This window comes from Nymphalis io, chromosome 1 (assembly GCF_905147045.1).
Source record: "Nymphalis io chromosome 1, ilAglIoxx1.1, whole genome shotgun sequence".
Classification (NCBI taxonomy): domain Eukaryota; kingdom Metazoa; phylum Arthropoda; class Insecta; order Lepidoptera; family Nymphalidae; genus Nymphalis; species Nymphalis io.
Window position 1 is genome coordinate 8,006,026 of NC_065888.1, and position 18,154 is coordinate 8,024,179.

The 18,154-nt window shown below is 30.1% G+C and overlaps 2 protein-coding genes across 8 annotated transcripts in view; one reads left to right on the plus strand and one right to left on the minus strand.

Annotated features, from left to right (window-relative positions):
• The window catches only part of LOC126779417 (sphingomyelin phosphodiesterase), a 23,637-nt gene extending 12,560 nt beyond the window's left edge, over window positions 1-11,077 (minus strand). For 3 of the 4 annotated variants that reach the window (XM_050503523.1, XM_050503613.1, XM_050503351.1), the window contains exon 1: window positions 10,813-11,077. The gene's annotated coding sequence lies outside the window, so the exon portion shown is untranslated. Of the gene's footprint in view, window positions 1-1,632; window positions 1,703-10,812 lie in introns of those variants that run through there. The other variant, XM_050503445.1, reaches the window with a different exon arrangement.
• On the plus strand, window positions 1,187-17,197 carry LOC126779735 (atrial natriuretic peptide-converting enzyme-like). Of its 4 annotated transcripts, none has more exons than XM_050503909.1 (5): window positions 1,187-1,392; window positions 14,294-15,400; window positions 15,942-16,142; window positions 16,292-16,411; window positions 16,866-17,197. In XM_050503909.1, the coding sequence occupies exons 2-5, from the start codon at window positions 14,344-14,346 to the stop codon at window positions 17,093-17,095; spliced, it is 1,608 nt and encodes a 535-aa protein (XP_050359866.1). In that variant the 5' UTR covers window positions 1,187-1,392; window positions 14,294-14,343; the 3' UTR covers window positions 17,096-17,197. The 4 variants fall into 4 exon arrangements, with proteins under 4 accessions (XP_050359866.1, XP_050359958.1, XP_050359908.1 ...); XM_050504001.1 differs by lacking the exon at window positions 1,187-1,392 and adding an exon at window positions 11,172-11,337; XM_050503951.1 differs by lacking the exon at window positions 1,187-1,392 and adding an exon at window positions 11,871-12,231.
• The last annotated feature ends 957 nt before the right edge of the window (window positions 17,198-18,154 follow it).

An 18,154-nucleotide genomic window follows, 5' to 3' on the forward strand; every position in this document is an offset into this window, starting at 1 on the left:
ACATACATTTTATTTCATGATATACCAAAATTTTATGTTTTGCAAAACATAAAGCGTTCACGTTCGCGCAATATCATTATGAAGACAGAGAGATAAATAATGCGAAATTTGCGAATATTTATTTATTTTGGCTTTAAATAAACAAACTTTTATTTGTTATAGAATAGGTAGGGCGGACGAGCCTATAAGCGACCCGGTGGTAAGTGGTCACCAACGCCAATACACATTGGCATTGTAAAAAAGTTAACCATCGCTTACATCGCTAATGCGCTACCAACCTTAGGGACTAAGATGTTATGTCCCTTGTGCCTGTAATTACACTGGCTCACTCACATTTCAAACCGGAACACAACAATACCAAGTACTGCTATTTTGCGTTAGAATAAAATATATTATATTGTTGACAACGCGGGCAGTATTAATGATAAAAGAATTTCACATGTTTGCCGTCTGTTTATATTTAATTAATAGCAAAGCTTTTATATTGTTGGTTTTTATTATGATGATTGAGGGTAGGATATCCTTATAGCAAATTTTCCTTGTAGCCCAATAAGCTTTCTAGGAAACCTTACCTACATTAATTACAAACGAATACTACGAATTAAGATCGAAATTAAATTATAAAATAAACATCCACAATCGTAATTAGGGATCAAAGAAACTACGTTTTTACGGTGATCCCAAAATATGTGAATAGCTACTAATCCAGGTCTCCTTTCTTGGATATATATGTACTTTCGTTTGGTTCATCGAACTCACTTTCACCTCCTTACAAAACAACCATTGTCGTATGCTCTCATCGGAATGCACTTCTATTATATTCGTTAGCAGCTTCCACATTTCATAAAGTAATTGAATATAAAACGTCACAAAACACCATTCACCATACGTACGTTTTTTCCTATACTATGAACTTTCCAAAGTAATGTCATAATATACAAATAGGTTACTGATTGATACTGACATAAAAATACCGATTTAACATTTACAAATATTTTCTTTTGATTTATGAGTATTTGAACTTCATAGTATAAAAATAATACTGCGTAAGAAAGTAGTATTTACTTAATTCTTAACAAATAGAGTACTTGGATGTGTTTTACTCATAATGCATAGATATATTGTAGTTGTTTAGAATACCTACGCCTTAATAGACTTGGTAAGGGGCAAGGCTGGTCACTGAACGTACGTAGATTTTCTCATTTGATATTCACTGCTCAGGACGGTCTGTGCAATCTATCTATAAAACATTTGCCACTCGTGTATTAATAGTGTTAGTTCCCGCTCTGGACGCCAAGGAAAATTTTAGTTTCATATATTTTTTATCCGCATATGAGATAATAGTGAATTAATGATGTGTTAATGCAAATATTCTATGATCCGAATGTTAAGGTAAGATGTCCTTTATCAAATCAGGAATAACGAATCCACTTCAAGCACAATAACTAATAACAAACACTGCCGCATTCCCTTTATGATCGAAGTATTGTATTCAATATACAGCGTGATATTATTAATTGATGTTCACTTCTACGTATAATATATTCAAATGTAATACTTTCACTAAGCAAATCTTATAACATCGAAATATGAAAATGTAGACATCAGCTAATAAAATTACTAAATGCTTACCTAAACTTGTGAAATTATTATAAATAACTTTTTAATTTAAAGTAAATATTTATATAAGCACAAAACAACATACAAATAATAAGCGACTACACTTACGTAAATAATGGTTAAAATCGCGCTCATATAAATACGAGCAATAATTGAATAATACTCATGACGCTCTAAGAACATGAGACGATAATTGACCCAAGTGGCCTGTAAAATTGATAAAAGAATATTGGCCTCGAAATAATTATAAGCTATAGCTAAGCATTCATTCACAAAAATACGAATAATCTTATTATTTTATTTGCTCTAATAATAACATTAATTTAAATGTGATTAAAATAAGGTCACTTCGACGTCGTGATGATTCTTATTATTGAAATTTAATTATATAATAAAATATGTTTTTGATTAATATAATCAATTTATAAAGAGATGTATGTCATTCTTAATGGATTAAACATCAATCTGCTGACTAACCTATATTATGTGGAATTAATAATTAATTATCTAAGTATTTTTCCATAGTTATTAGTACTCATTAAGTACTGTCCGAGGTATGCTACAAAGTACTTATTAATACTTATTGTTTTGTATTTTTGTAAGAATCGAAAGCATTATAATTTTAAGATAACATTTTATAATACTACTGATTGCGTAAATCGATAAATTACTGTTTCTGTATTTTTTTTTTCAAGTTGATACCATTGTTGAAAAAAAATAAAAATATTGTACAAAGAACAAATTATAAAGTTCTAAGATTTATAACAGGAAATTGCAAATGATTATGAATGAGTATTTATATTACCGAGAAAAATAGCTTAGGCACATTGTAATAGTCAACAATAATTAATGGCTTGTAATTAAAACATAAAAATCGTTCGCTACCTACTAAAACATACCTAGGAATTTTCTTGATAATATTATAATATTTTATTCATTACATGTTTATTATTAATTAAATTGAGTAAATTTTAGAGATCCTTACAGGTTTCAGTAATATTTGTTTTTTGTTTCATAACCTTCTATAATAAAGTAGCTGCTTTTTTCCTTCTACATGTTTTGGCTGTAAATTAATTTATAAATATAACAAATTGAAATTTACCATTTTAAATCATAATGTGTTTTTCTTTTAAATTAAATTAATATTATACCATATTATAAATGAAATGGGTAAGTTATAAATAAATATAGTGCTCTACCGTACCAAACCTGTTTTATTTAATTTATATATTGAATAATAAAATAGTTTTAATCACATTCATTTATTATATAATATGATGATTGATTATGTGAGATAAATATTATAACAAAAATTAAGCCAGGAAGGACCCAGCCGTTCAAAAATATATATCTTTCTATTTGGCTTCATGGGAAACTTTTAGTAAACACAATAAACAACAATAATATTGAGCTATATAATTTTTTTTGTCGCTGGTAAATCGCATTTACGCATTTCGCACACAAGAAATGGGGCTCACCGGCGCTAAAGGCGTCGGAATACCCACTAAAAAACCAGCGGTATCCTCTCCGTCTGTTCGGGCGCCTCGGGATAGCTTGCGCATGCTACAGTCACGACCTGGATAATATATTGAGCCTGTGAGAAAAAATATATGCAGTAATATTTTTAATATTTAATATTTTTAATATTACTGCATATATTCTTTCTAAATAATATATTATTAATCGGTAGTATCTATAATATATACACAACGGTATACTTATTAAAACTATTATTAATATTAAAATTTTGAATTCGTTGTGCAATAGAGAAAATATGATCGAAATCCGCTTGAAAGTATTGCGTGATGAATAACCACACAAAATTTATGTGTTTACTCAGTAAGTTTTCCTTTCTTTTTAGAAACAACAATAAGAAATCTCTTGAAACTATTGCTATTCTTACTATTTCAAGATATGTACGACTATAATTAAGACCTTGTAATGATTCTACAAACAATAGAAGATTGTAACAAAACAATGAAATATAATTATGTATCAAAGAAAAATAAACGTGTTGAAATAAGTTGAACTTTCGACTTCCTCATGTAGTAAGATTAACTCGATAGTTCTCATAAAAGCGTATTAGTGCATAGATCTCCGATTTCAGTATTAATGGTGCGCGACCATCAACATTATATACTTGTGATCTTAATAACGCTTGACCTCCGATACGCTTTCCTTTTGCCGCCGATGTGTTACATAACATAAGCTTATTAAAGAAACCTTTTATGTTCCACAGTTCGTCTTATATGACGATCGATTACGTTTTATATGTGCAATCATGTGGCCATATACATATTAACGTCTCAATGCATATATAGTTTTAAATTATCATAAACTAATAGTAGCTATATCTGTGTTGTTATAACAGTCTACTGTTACTATACTACTGTCAGCTATTTGAAGCTGACTCGTTGGTCTAGTGGCTAGCTTATAAAGCTACATATCTCGAGGTCTTGAGTTCAAGCCCCGATAAAAGGATATTAGGTTTTACTATCAAGAAGTAATCAGGGACAAGTTTTGCAGGCACTATAATATCACCTGCGCAATTGCCATGACCGAAGTCGGTCAAGAGGACATCACATTGAACCGTAGCACGTGAATTTGCATAGTAGATTTTATATAAAGTAATTTATCTGCAATTTTCCTTTTTATTAATACTGCTTTTAAAACTTAATCTACAGTATAATTTTCGAAAAAATATGAATCACTCAATGAAAAAATGAATAATGAACATAACATTGATATATGAAACTAATACAAATTTATTATGCCTATTACTTGAGTATGCAGAATCAGTAATTTTATTGTGGTGCTAAGTATACTATAGTATACTATTTTACAACATAATCCCAGAACAGCAGAAATTCAAATCTACCTGAGTAAATAAACTTAAAATGAAATGAAATTATGACTTTCAGTCTAATTCATATATAAAAACTTGTAATAATAAACAAAGAACAAGAAAAAAAAAATAGATTTCACCCGCTCGTCCCTTACACGGTCCTCTCGGTGCGCGATCGCTATATGAATACGCTGGGACATTTTTCACACACGGCCATCTGATCCCAAATTAAGCTTGTACGGAGCTTGTATTATGGAAACCAGACAACTACATATACTATTTTTCTTTTGTAAATACATACTTATATAGATAATTACATGTCTGTTTGTCCCAGACTCAGGACAAACAGACATGTTCATGCACATAAATATCTGTCCTGGATGGGAATCGAAGCCACAACCTTCGGCGTGAAAGGCAAGCATTCACCAACCACGCCAACTGGCTCGTCAGTACAGTTTTTTCTGGTATCTAGGTCTTTTAATTATCATATGGTAATAAATAATTAAACCGCCGTCTAATTATTTTTTCCGTAGTCGTTGTAGCCGCAACGACAATGAGTGTGAATTTTCGCGAAAAGACAATGTAGTGAGCGCCAAAATCTTAATATCATTATAAAAAAATGCATGTGTTTTACAAAAAATCCCAAGTCAGTACTAGAGTCATTTGTAAATGTAATTAATGATCCAATTTTTGACTCAATAACCTACAACATTAGAAGTATAAATAAAAAAAATGTAAAAACAATTTTGTGACTTTTTTTAACCATGACGAATTCTACTAAAATCCACCGAGGCGAGTATAAAGTTCGTGATTATTGTTACTTTAATGAATTTTAGAATATTTATTGATTTTACATAATTCATACATTGAAAGCTTATAAGATTTCTTGTCTTAAACATATCATTAACTACTCTATGATATATAAACAATTGGGCCAAATTCGTATGAATAGTGGATGACGTCCTTTAAATAGAATGAATTCTTAAAGTCTAACATACGATTTTCATTAGATAAAGTATAATAATTGTAAGGAAAATATGATGTACCACGCTAGCGAAACTGCTGATATATAATACATTTCAAAATAATTAATCGTAATGGTTTCAATAACAAGTCCTGAGACCGGACAATAATGAACTATCTGACGGAATACGAATAAAAAATAACTACTATTACTATTCGATTGCAACAACTAATAACATTGACCTTGTAATAGGTGATATTATTCGTAAAGAATGACATTTTTTATAGAGTAGGTAGGCGGATGAGCATATGGGACACGTGATGGTGGAACGCCATTTGCAGCAATTTGTAAGCAATAGTAACCATCGCGTACATCGCCAATGCACCACCAACCTTGGGAACTAAGATGTTATGTCCCTTGTGCATGTAATTACACTGGCTCACTCACCCTTCAAACCGGAACGCAACAATACCAAGTACTGCTGTTTTGCGGTAGAATATCTGATGAGTGAGTGGTACCTACCCAGATGAGCTTGAATAAAGCCCTACCGCCAGCAAAAATTTAAACATTTACTTAAAAATTTCTCAAGGGATAGTCAACAGTATATTTTTAATTTCAATGTCCTCGCAAACAGTACTTCAAAGCATATTGTGTAAACACAGAAATAAAACAATTTAATAATAAATCCTTTGTACTACGTGCTTAACCCATTTGATGCGATATATATGTATAACTAAAAGTCAATTCCTAGTTGAAATTCTGTAGTCATCGAAAATCGCCGTTAACCTCCTTTGTTCTGCCAAAGAAAGTAGGTTCGCCTAAGGATGGCACAATAAAAAAAACACTTTAGACTTCTTTGACGCAAGTTAATTTAAAAAAAAAACATATTATTAAATATAATATGTTATATAATATATTTAGAGGACTTGAATGCGGAGTCGAAGTAGCACATTCGACATTCACTGTTGGCTACAGGTTTCGGAATGAGAACAACTTGACTTGCATATATAAAAAAAAAACAAAGTTATCATTACTTTAAATTTCGATTCTGATACTTTAGTAAATTTTTACTAAATAGCAATCGATCCTTTATTTTACGATTAATAACAAACGAGCTTGACATTTTATCTCAGTAAAAAATAGTTATTTGTTACTACCAAAGAAACGAGCTAAATATATAGATAAATGTTATATCAAAAGAAAACAAATTATTGATAAATGGCATCCTTATTTCTCTCAGTGCCTCCGGAAAAAAATAAATAGACAGATATATTAAAGCAGTTTCTTTTAAGGGCTAAACCTTTTTGCTACTGTTACTTTATAAGCGTAAACAAATTAAATTCCCGTATTTGTTTTATATTACTTATTGACATTATGTCGTTTTCTTTATTTTAATTCATATTTTAGTCAGCGTTCGTATATTCATTGCTATTTTTAAGAGAAAAAGGCATTCACAAATTGTATTCTAAAAAATGTATCATTCGATTCCGATATTTTATTTAAAGCGTAAACAAGATAAAATAAAACATATAATTCGTAATTGATAAGTAAAAGGCCGTTTACAGTGAAATAGGTGGTAGTTTGTGTGACAAACGCACATACTATCATCTATTCTACAACAATTCTACAAAATTACCTCCATTATTACCTAAAATTGTATTTTTTTCTCTTTATAACTTAAAATAATTACACAACATTTTATTCTGCGAATAATACAAAATTTACTTTTCTAACCTTTTTCCTTTATAAAGTAAAATAATTTTGAGCGGTATAGCTCTTATATAGATAATAAAAAATGCGTTAAATAATAAAAAAAATATAAGAATATTTTTTCTGTTTAGTTATAATGTAAATTATTTTTAGACAATTTAATATTTTAACAGCTACATTAGCGCTTCATCTACCAGTCAAGGTACAAGCGAAAAATTATTAGTTATTTTTGTTTAAAAACTCTATTGTTGAAATGCACGTGCTTCATGTGGCCCGCATTCATGTTTGTGTAAGGATAATTATAATAAATCAGAACTGCTCTAAATTGATTTAATTATACCCTTTATTCGTTTATCTGGGTTAATGTATGATTAATTGGTAGTAAAGTGTATTTAACATTTTTGCTATTCTTATCTACTGACGAAGTAGGCTAGACATATTTTTAATTATTCAAGTAATAACTATTTTTTTTATTAATCACATCACGTCATCGCAATAAAAATAAGTATTTGCCATTTATCCAACTGAACAATGTATGATAGCGGGAAATAAATAAACCAAAAAAAAAAAACATTCCCAAGGACGGGTGGCGTCAGGCAGGCAACTGGCCAAAATAACATAAACGTATTTCAAATAAATGGAAAAAGGTCAAGTGAATGATGGCACCTAATATGCTATTTATTAATAAATAATAATAATAAATAAATAAATAATAATTTGTTAATACGAAAATATCAACAGTGGACCTGCATTTTCAATAACCTACTCCGCCTCCGTGGGTTGCAGCGTAATGTTATAGAGCCTTTCTCAGTAAATAGGCTAATAGGCTAAAATGTAACGAAACGATTCATTCAAATCGATTTTTTCCAAACTTATTAATATAGATTCTATACTAATATTACAAAGCAAGTGTAATAAGGTAATTTATATTATACTTTTACTAATACTTTTATTTCTTAATTATTATAAAATACTGGGTACGAAACTTATAACTGAATCATATATTTGCTTAAAATGTTAGGCAACTTTCGATCATAAGTGACCCCCAAGTTTAAATTATATTAAAACAATAAAAGATTTATGGGCTAGTTAATTATTGAAAAAAAAATTAATTAATTTGCATGCAAAAAAGTTGAGCGTATTTGGCATTATATTCTGACTATAGAACCAAATACGAAATCATGAAAATTTTCGGAGCCTTTTTAGTTTTTCACTAATGACGAAAAAATCGAGATAGCCTAGTGGTTAGAACGCGTGAATCTTAACCGATGATCGTGGGTTCAAACCCGGGCAAGCACCACTGAATTTTCATGTGCTTAATTTGTGTTTATAATTCATCTCGTGCTTGACGGTGAAGGAAAACATCGTGAGGAAACCTGCATGTGTCCAGCAGTAGGACATTAACAGGCTGTTACTGTTACTAATGACTCTCAATACTCTCTTAATATTATTTATATTCTAGGAAAACTATATTTAAAATTATGTGACGTTTAGATATGTGATTTCAGAAATCACCATAGTTTCATTATTTAAGCCCAAAATTACTTTGAAATTTTAAGCCTAATTTCGCTCATGTAAACTATATCTACTGGTGGTAGAGCTTTGTGCAAGCTCGTCTGGGTAGGTACCACCCACTCATCTATTCTACCGCAAAACAGCAATACTTGATATTGTTGTGTTCCGGTTTGAAGGGTGAGTGAGCCAGTGTAATTACAGGCACAAGGGACATAAAATCTTAGTTCCCAAGGTTGGTGGCGCATTGGCTATAAGCGATGGTTGACATTTCTTACAATGCGAATGTCTAAGGGCGTTTGGTAACCACTTACCATCAGGTGGCTCATATGCTCGTCCACCTTCCTATTCTATATAAAAAATAAATAAATAAATAAATAAATTATACCTTATACGTGGTTTATTACGAGCACAGTGCTGAGAAATCTCTTTTTGATTTATTCTAAGATGAGGAATAAGTTTCTGAAAATTTGACAATTAACATTGGGCACCAAAACTTCAAGTTAAAGATTTAATGCGGAATAGCGACCCTTCTAATGCCCCTGGCCCTATAAAAGTCTACTACAATAGACAGATCATCGAGAAGCTTGGCAGACATTTATAGGCTTTCATCTAAATTGTGATTATGATAAGTGAAGAATACCTACTCTTCATTGAGGAATCAAATTTTTGTCATAAACAAAGTTGTTAGAGTCAAAATATGGCGACGAACCGTGATATACACTCAGTGTGATTTCGTTAAAAGAGAGTCTAATAAAATAAGGTCAGTAATGTATTGTTTAGGTATTTACATAGGAGCATGCATGGACCTACACATCAGTGATAATAGGTTCCTGGCTGCGGCAAGGTACATAACGGATATTTTAGAAGAGATTGTAATGTGTTATGTATAACATAAAGATTTGATTTTAATTAAATAGCAAACGATTCGGAAATTCGGATTGTGTAAAGAAAATGATTTTACACAACTTTTTACATTTACATTTTTTTTAAACAATGTAATCAACTGTATACATGACCTCAAAAGTGAATGGAAATAGTGGAATCTTTTGCCTCGAAGATGTATTGTTATTATTTATTTATTTACTCATTTATTAACTTTAACTATATACTGAATAAGCGAAACTTTTCTTCATGAAAATGACAGTCATAATGACATTCTTTAAACTACGATACTCTAAGGAGGTATGTTTAAATTTCACATTAAAAGTAAACTACATTACTGTTAGAAAATTTTAGTTATGATCAAATATTCTAAGTAATTCCAAAATATACTCGAATAAAGCGGTTGAAAGTTAATTTATACCTTTTTTACATTCATCTAAATATGTCATTCAATAAATATGTCAAATAAATAAGACTTTATATGTAAAAAATATAAAGAATCAATATAATTTTTATAAATCATATTAAAAAAAACTCCAAGCGTATACAATTAAAATGCGTAACGTTAAAAGTGTGATGGTAAACTAGTCTATTATAATATATGACAATCATTATGGATTAATTGTTACTTCAACGTCAAAATAAAAAAAAAAAACATCAGGCAATAAACCGACACGGAAAGCCTTCATTCACTTCGTCACTTGATGTCGTTTCGATTAGTATCAAAAGTAGGACATAACTCTACTGGCCTACTCGCACATTGATGACACTTTTTTAAAGTATATTTACAAAATATTATATTAAAATCAAAATAACCTAAATTTTGCCATCATAAATTCACATTTTTTTTGGTTTACAAAATATAAAACATACTTAAAATTTTAATTACTTATTTGTTTAGTACTATTTACATAATAAAATCATATTTATTGTTTCAGGAAGTAATTACATGACTTTTTATTTTTAAAAACCTGCAACATATTTTTACTACTAATATTAAAAACCTAATAAAATTTACTGTTGTATTTATATATTAAAAAAATCGCTCATATACATACATGTATTTAACATAAATAGTGTTTTATATTTAATTGAAAGTTACAACGAATACGATCTCTAAAAAATCAACACAATAACTTTAACTTGCCTGGAAAATAGATATGTTATATTAAGTTATGTTAACCACTAAGCATCTTGACAGTCACGATCACGACAATTGTCAGCAGACTCAGTTAAATGAAATTACAAATTACTTTATGAAATCTATTATGCTCACCTCACTTTAGCAAATTATAAACAACCAATTATCTCCTCATGAAGGTTGTTCGAAATCGTAGAGAAGTAATAAGCGTGCTGATCAGTACGCCAACAATAACATTTCACTGATTTTCGTGTAGAACAATTTAAAAAAATCGCATTCACATACTAATTTCGAGAGAAATTTTGCGCGGTTTACGAAGTTACGCGCATACGGATGGCTATGTGCCAGAACACTGACTTTATTAAGCGTAAAACTGTCGAAGTGTGGGCGAGCGTCCACAACCGCACGCGGCGCGCGCAGTGAGAGTTGTGCCTACCTTCGGTTACGTGTCGTAGACACCGACGCACCAGTCGCATTACAGTGATGGAGACTGCGGCTGCATCCACGGGATGCATAACGCAGAGGCACCTGTGCCACGGTGGTACCTCGTGGCAACAACGAACTAAGATACGCCTGCTTGGCACGCAAATGAATTCAGATATACTTAGATAAATAATTCAACTTCTCGGTGTCCAATGCTCATCATACATAAAAGTCTAAGTACGTAATATAGCTATAATATATCTAGTAGTTAGAAAATCATAAGCATATTAAAAATTAACACGAATTAAAACGTCATATATATATTCTTTTATTTGAATTAGTACTCAAAAGCAAAAGATAATTCTTCCAGATTTAGATAAAACTAAGAGACAAAATGTTTTTATCATATTTTATAATATCTTATTATTTCTAATACTATGTATATAATTTACTTCAGTGACACATTTAAAAAATATATTTTTATTAAAATATATAGCATAACAATTTAAATAGGCATTAGGGCTTCACATTTATGTATATATAAAATTCTGGAATCCATATAAATATTTTTAGAGCGTTATATAAAAACATTTATGTTTTCAAATGTTGTAATCAAAATACATATGCTTTATACTATTCCTTTAAAAAAACATATTCTTTCAAGTTATCTAGTATATATATAGTAATGTTTTATCTAGTATATATGTATCTTTTTTTATGGACGAGTTGTGTTAGTTAGACACTTTTGTCCATTATATCTTGCAACTACTTTATATACCTGTGTATGTAAGAACATTAAGAAGGGCTGTGAAGGGAGCAGATGTTCGTTCAGTTACAGACTGTTACTCTTGGGTGAACACGGGAGGACTTAGAGCGCACCATACGCTGCTAACCCTATTATTTTTCTTTATCTAACCAATAATGAATTATGTTTACGTCTCTTTTACACATCGGTTACGGTACTCAGGGTGCTGGTGTTGGTTCAAAGTTGTTTAGACGTTGTCAGCGGCAACGGTAGTCCGATACATGGCACACCGCTATACAGCACCTTATCGTATTTAAAGTATTCTTTCTGTAAAGACGTTTATATGAGTTCAATATTGTGAATTGACCCCATTCATCCCTATGCAAGTAAGTTATAAAATTAATATTATTATTATTATTATGCAAATTTCAGAAACCACATTTAAAAAATTAGATATTCAAATATCCAAATTTTTAAATGACCTAGAAAGCTTTTTAGTATTGAAATAAATTAGGGTCCTTATCTCGATCACCAGAAGCGACGTAGATTATTATATTTGTAGTATAAATTTTACCTAATTTAAACATAAAGTAATGACACTCGTTCGTTCGTAGTATAAAAAATAAATTATAAAAAAAATATAAAATTAAAGTTTACAAAACAAATGTAAATAGCATTAAGTGGAAAACATTATTTAAATGAACACCGTTTATTTGGAACAACCGTTGTTATCCTCACATTTGGTATATCATTGAAAAAATATGAAATGTAAGATCAGTCTAAACTTTTTTAACTTATTACATATATAATTAATTAATTGATTAAATAGATAAATTTGCATGAAGATATTCTTGTAACCTTTTTTGTTGCTTTTTTTTGTCATTTATTAACTTAATCAATAAAGTGCTAGTCAGGTTCGAATAGTCCCTGGCATATAGATTTTTATTTATTTTTAATATATTAAGAGCTTTTGAATTTTTGTTTACTCCTAACGAAGGTAAGTAACAACTTGTTTTTTAACAAAAAGCTAATGAACATAAAAGTATTTTTATGGTGTGAAATATTATCTATAAATAATTTTCTGTTTCTTGTGCAATACCATAATGGCATAATTCGCTTGCCCTCATTTATTACTATAAAAACAAACATAACCCTTTTAGAATTTGAAACTGGTACATTCATACTTTTTTATCTTTATTATGTATTTTTGACTGCCTCGTTGGTCTAGTGTCTTGATGTAAGGCCGCAGACCCGGAGGTCCTGGGTTCAATTCCCAGGTCGGGCCAATAAAAAGTTATTGGGATTTCCTGACAGAAAATTCTCAGTAGCAGTCCGGAGTCTGGAAGTTGGAAGCGTGTACACTCCCATGCCTTGGAAAGCACGTAAAGCCGTTGGTCCTGCTCCTGAACTCTTTCCGGTCGTGTCGGATTGCCGTCCCATCGGATTATGAGAGTTAGGGAATAGATTGTGAACCTATGTTTGCGCACACACTTGTGCACTATAATATCTCCTGCGTAGTTGGTTAATCTCTCTTGGGATTGGCCGCCGTGGCCGAAATCAGTCTGGAGGACATTATTATTATTATTATGTATTTTTAGCGAATATTAACATAGAAGTAGTACATACGAATTTAGCATAGAAGCATAACATAATAACAGTAGGTACATTATTTGAGCTTTAAAAAGCATTGTATTAATAAAACATTACAATTAAAACCCTTTTATTATAATTATTTTTTTATTTTTAATATGAGTAAATAGCTAATTCTAAAATGTTAATCTCTCTGAAACTTAAAAGTAAAAATATATTTAAGAATCTTGCTCGGTTAGAGCAGTATTACTTAAAGACTTATAAATACTTACGCATTTAATTGAAATTGTAAAGATCGAATTACGAACAGTGGACACGCAAAGTGAAACAAATGGTCGTTTACCTTTTATGAAGACGATATCAAGTAGCCGCGTGCGATAAATATATCAAACGATATATTATTAAAATACTTAGATAAAAGTGTTGCTACAAGCTATGACTATTATTATTCTATTTGAGTTGTTATTGAAAATAAAAGTATAAATAATTACTCAATATCTTTTCATATTTTAAAACAAAATAATCACTTTCAAATGACGATTTTAATCCTAGGCTTACAGATACTCACCCTAATACCCTAAAGACCCAAACGATGTAAGACCCCGGTCATTTGACCTATACTTGACCAAGCTGTAAGCCTAGTTGGAAGTGGAAATATAAATATTGGCAATGAGAAAAAACAGGCATTACTCGAGTGATGTTTTTTTAAAGGAAATAGCGTGTACAACATTAATTCATATAATCATGTCTTCGACTCTTTTCTTTTTTTAATTGAATACATTTCAAAATATCAAATACACCAATGATCTGTGTATATTTGTATGTGTGTATTTGTAATTCATAATAATTATTTTGCAGGTGGCATGTAGAAAATCTTGCGAAAAAATGATGCCATTTATTTTGATACAATGACATTAACGAGTAACTTTGGCGAAAACGCGGCTCAATCAAGTTGTGCGCTTGATGAATCTTCCAATTGGAATACACTATATTGTTCGCATCTTTGGGCAAATAGCAATCTAAGACAAGCCATTATAAACGCACCTTGTAAGGATAATAAAATAGCAAAATATTGTTACACTTGTAGAGGCAAGATAAGAAGTTATGGAATTACGCCCCCAGAAAATATTTTCTTACCAAATAATTATTCCACACCAAAATTAGACGCACAACCAACAAGGTCAGAAACACAGAGAAACAATATTTATAAGAGTTATATAGATGATTCTAATAATTTAGGCAACTGTTCTAATATAAAGGCATCAATTAATGACATAAGCATAAACAGTGATGATTTTATACAACATATTCCAACAATATCTAGACAAATCGATAGTAGTTTTCGCCATAAATATAGAAGTGCTCAACATGATATGAGAACTACAAATATAAATCAAAGAAGACTGAGAAAGAGCCTGAAAGGCATTGGGTGTGTAGTTAACTGGTCTTTGACTGAAAGTACAAAAAAAAGGCGGACACAAATACAAGCCTGCTCAATTATTGTGATGATAATAGCAATAGTAATAATAAGTTTGGTTTTAGTCAATTTTACTACATTAAATTTCTCCCAAGCGAAAAATGATAACAGTACAACTTTAGTGCCAAGAGATACTATAGATATTAATGAAAATGAAAATTCGTCGGCTGTTGTGAATTTTTATACAGACTTATTTGTACCCCTCGATACAGAAGCTAACGAAGAAATATACACAACTGAAGCGTCCCTATGGTCAACAACAAAAAATAATTCTATTATAAGCAATATCATTTTAAAAATACGAAAAAATATTAAAATGTATCCGAAGGACTATCAAAAGATAAAAGAAAGAAGTAGTAAGAAAGAAATTTTAAACAGAAATATATCAAATAGTTTTTGTTCGTGCCAAACAAATGAAGTATGTATGTTAGACGAGATAAGTGGAACATCGATTTGCAAACAGGCTATTGACATGGATGATCCAACAGGTAATAATAAGATATTGGTAATATTTATGTAATCATATAAATCTTAGGTCTTAACAATGTATTCAATTATAATCAAATGTCGCAAAATCCGAATAGGTAATAAATGACAATTTTATTGCCATTTAAATATGTATTATCGCAAGGTACTTAATTTACTCACTTTTTTTGGCCATGACACGAAAAAGGAAGGAAGTTTGTATAATTTATTTTACAGGGAAAATATTATAAAAAATAAACTTTTTGCTGCGCCTAAAATCTAATGTGTTCACAATACGATACCGTTATTTATTTTTTTAATTAATAAAAAAAAATATTCATTACTTCACTTTATTCATACTTTATTCAGGCCTGAGTCTGGTACCATAGCACTTAGTGTTAATTCGAACACCAAAAATTAATAATTTGTATAACTGTGTTTCGGTTTGAAGGGTGATCCGGTTGGTTGATGGTACTAAGACATTAAATAAAACATAAATTAAAGATTAATAAAACTAATAAGTTCCTTTACGTTATGTTTGCTTTAACTTATATATTTTTTTAGGTTGTGGTGGACTATGTGCAATGGAAACAGAAGCTTGCCAACTCGTTGATAAAAGTCGTGGAGTACGTGTTTGCCGTTTAATAACACAAGTGTCATGTTCGTCTCAAGATTGGCGTTGCCGGAATGGCTTTTGCGTACCTTCAGAAGCGCGATGCGATGGATCCATACAGTGTTATGACCGTTCTGATGAAATGCATTGTGGTATAAAATCTATACATATATATTTTTAATGAATTATAAACTACATTTATCTTAACTCGGTATATGCAATTAATATTATCTTTCTCTATCGCTAATATTTTAAATAAGTAAGTAATTTTACACCAATAAAGTTTTGTTTTCATTTCCAGAATGTGATTTAACCAAACAATTCCGATGTGGCCATTCCATATCTTGCTTTCCGAAGAAAAAAAAATGCGACGGATTTATTGATTGCTGGGATGGATATGATGAACTCAATTGTACTATGGGTGCGAACAATTTAATTTCCTTAACACGACGAATAGGTTTTTAGCTTAGTATTGTCAAATAGTTGTTAATAACAAAAAAGTAGTTTTGTGATAAAAAAAATGTTTTGTTGCATGATTTAAGTTGTAGAAGATGATATAAATATGTATTTGTAAAGGCCTATCTATCTTTTTATTACATTATTTGTAATAAATATAATATTTAATATATTATAAAATATAAGGTTCTTAATCTTGAATTTAACATGTAATGTAAAGCATTGTAATACCGTTCAGTAACCCACAAAACTGGGTTACGAATGTGCTCGCTCACCTAACGGGGCTTTTTATTTGCTACTTCCTATAAAATTGATAAATATAGAAATATAAGGCATACCTATTAAAATTTATAAAAAATTTGGCACTTTCGTTGAAGGAAATTATATCTAAATAAAAAAAATATTGTTTTGTTTTACAGAATGTCCGGAAGATCAATTTACATGTACAGACGGACAGTGTATACTTTCGTCAAGGTTTTGTGACGGGTTAGCAGATTGTGCCGATGAAAGCGATGAACCACAGGGTTGCGATATTGCTTGTAGAACTCATGAAATGCAGTGTAAAAATCGACGATGTGTACCACTTGGAGCTAAGTGCGATGGCCGCGACGACTGTGGAGATGACAGTGACGAAATACATTGTTCTTGATAAGAACAAGTTTTTTATTTTTAGCTAATTACCATTAATTCTGAATTTATTTCTAAGATAATTCTCATATTTATTACAGTTTTGATATTCAAAATAAAAGAAATTAAATAATTTCAATGTTTTTATTTACACAATAGGTATTACTTATCGTTGTATTGAGGTTGCAGACCGGCTAAATTTGACTTTAACTATTAGGTACATAGACACCTGTATACATGAACAAATCATAATCATTAAAAATAATTAATGGTAATTTTATAAATATTTTAAAAAATGAAGAATTTCTAAAACTTTAAGAATTGTATTATAGTATACAGTATATTACATATCTTGGCTTTCATAAAATTTTATAAAATCTTTAGTCATGATTTTCCTTTGCATAGATAAAAAAACTATATACATAATAATTATATTGTTATAATCAAGTTAGGATATCAAACAGTCACACTACTTGGCTTATGTTAGTATTTCCTCGTTTCAAAACTTGCCGCCTTAGAGATGGGAATAGTAAAAGGCGCGTAAATAGCAAAACACAGCTTATGGAGTGATAATATAAGAAGAAGTAATTTTGTGTGTAAAAAGTGTTCAACCAAAATGAATGAAATCTAGATGGCGCTACTGGAGGGCGTAATTTGAAGGAACACTCTAATAATCGGTAAAGTTAAATTACGAAATAAAAAAGAGAGGCCAAGCGCTTACTCAAAGAGCGCTATTTTCAAACATTCGTTTATTAATTACTGGGATTTATAAATTTGATAACCACAAAATCATACATCTCAATAATTTATAAACGCATAAATGTTAATCTTAAAAACTACAAGCAATATAAAGGTACAGTTACATAAATAAGCAGAGTATAAATAATGGTTAACACATTTAATGTGTTAAATTAATAATGAATATGTTGCAAACATTATTTTAAAAGGTTTTGTGCAAATATTTTTGAGAAGATATAAGACCTTATTTGACTTGAACCCTTTTGTAAAAGTATAATACATGATTAACTCCGTATTTAAAATAATAAAATGGATCGCACATTATTGCGGTTTGTCGATTTGT

Excerpts from the sequence above, each read along its gene's own strand:
- LOC126779735 (XM_050503909.1), top strand. The coding sequence starts at position 14,344 with ATGACATTAACGAGTAACTTTGGCGAAAACGCGGCTCAATCAAGTTGT. Across the intron at positions 15,401-15,941 it reads TGACATGGATGATCCAACAG|GTTGTGGTGGACTATGTGCA; the intron begins GTAATAATAAGA and ends ATATTTTTTTAG. Across the intron at positions 16,143-16,291 it reads TTCTGATGAAATGCATTGTG|AATGTGATTTAACCAAACAA; the intron begins GTATAAAATCTA and ends TTTCATTTCCAG.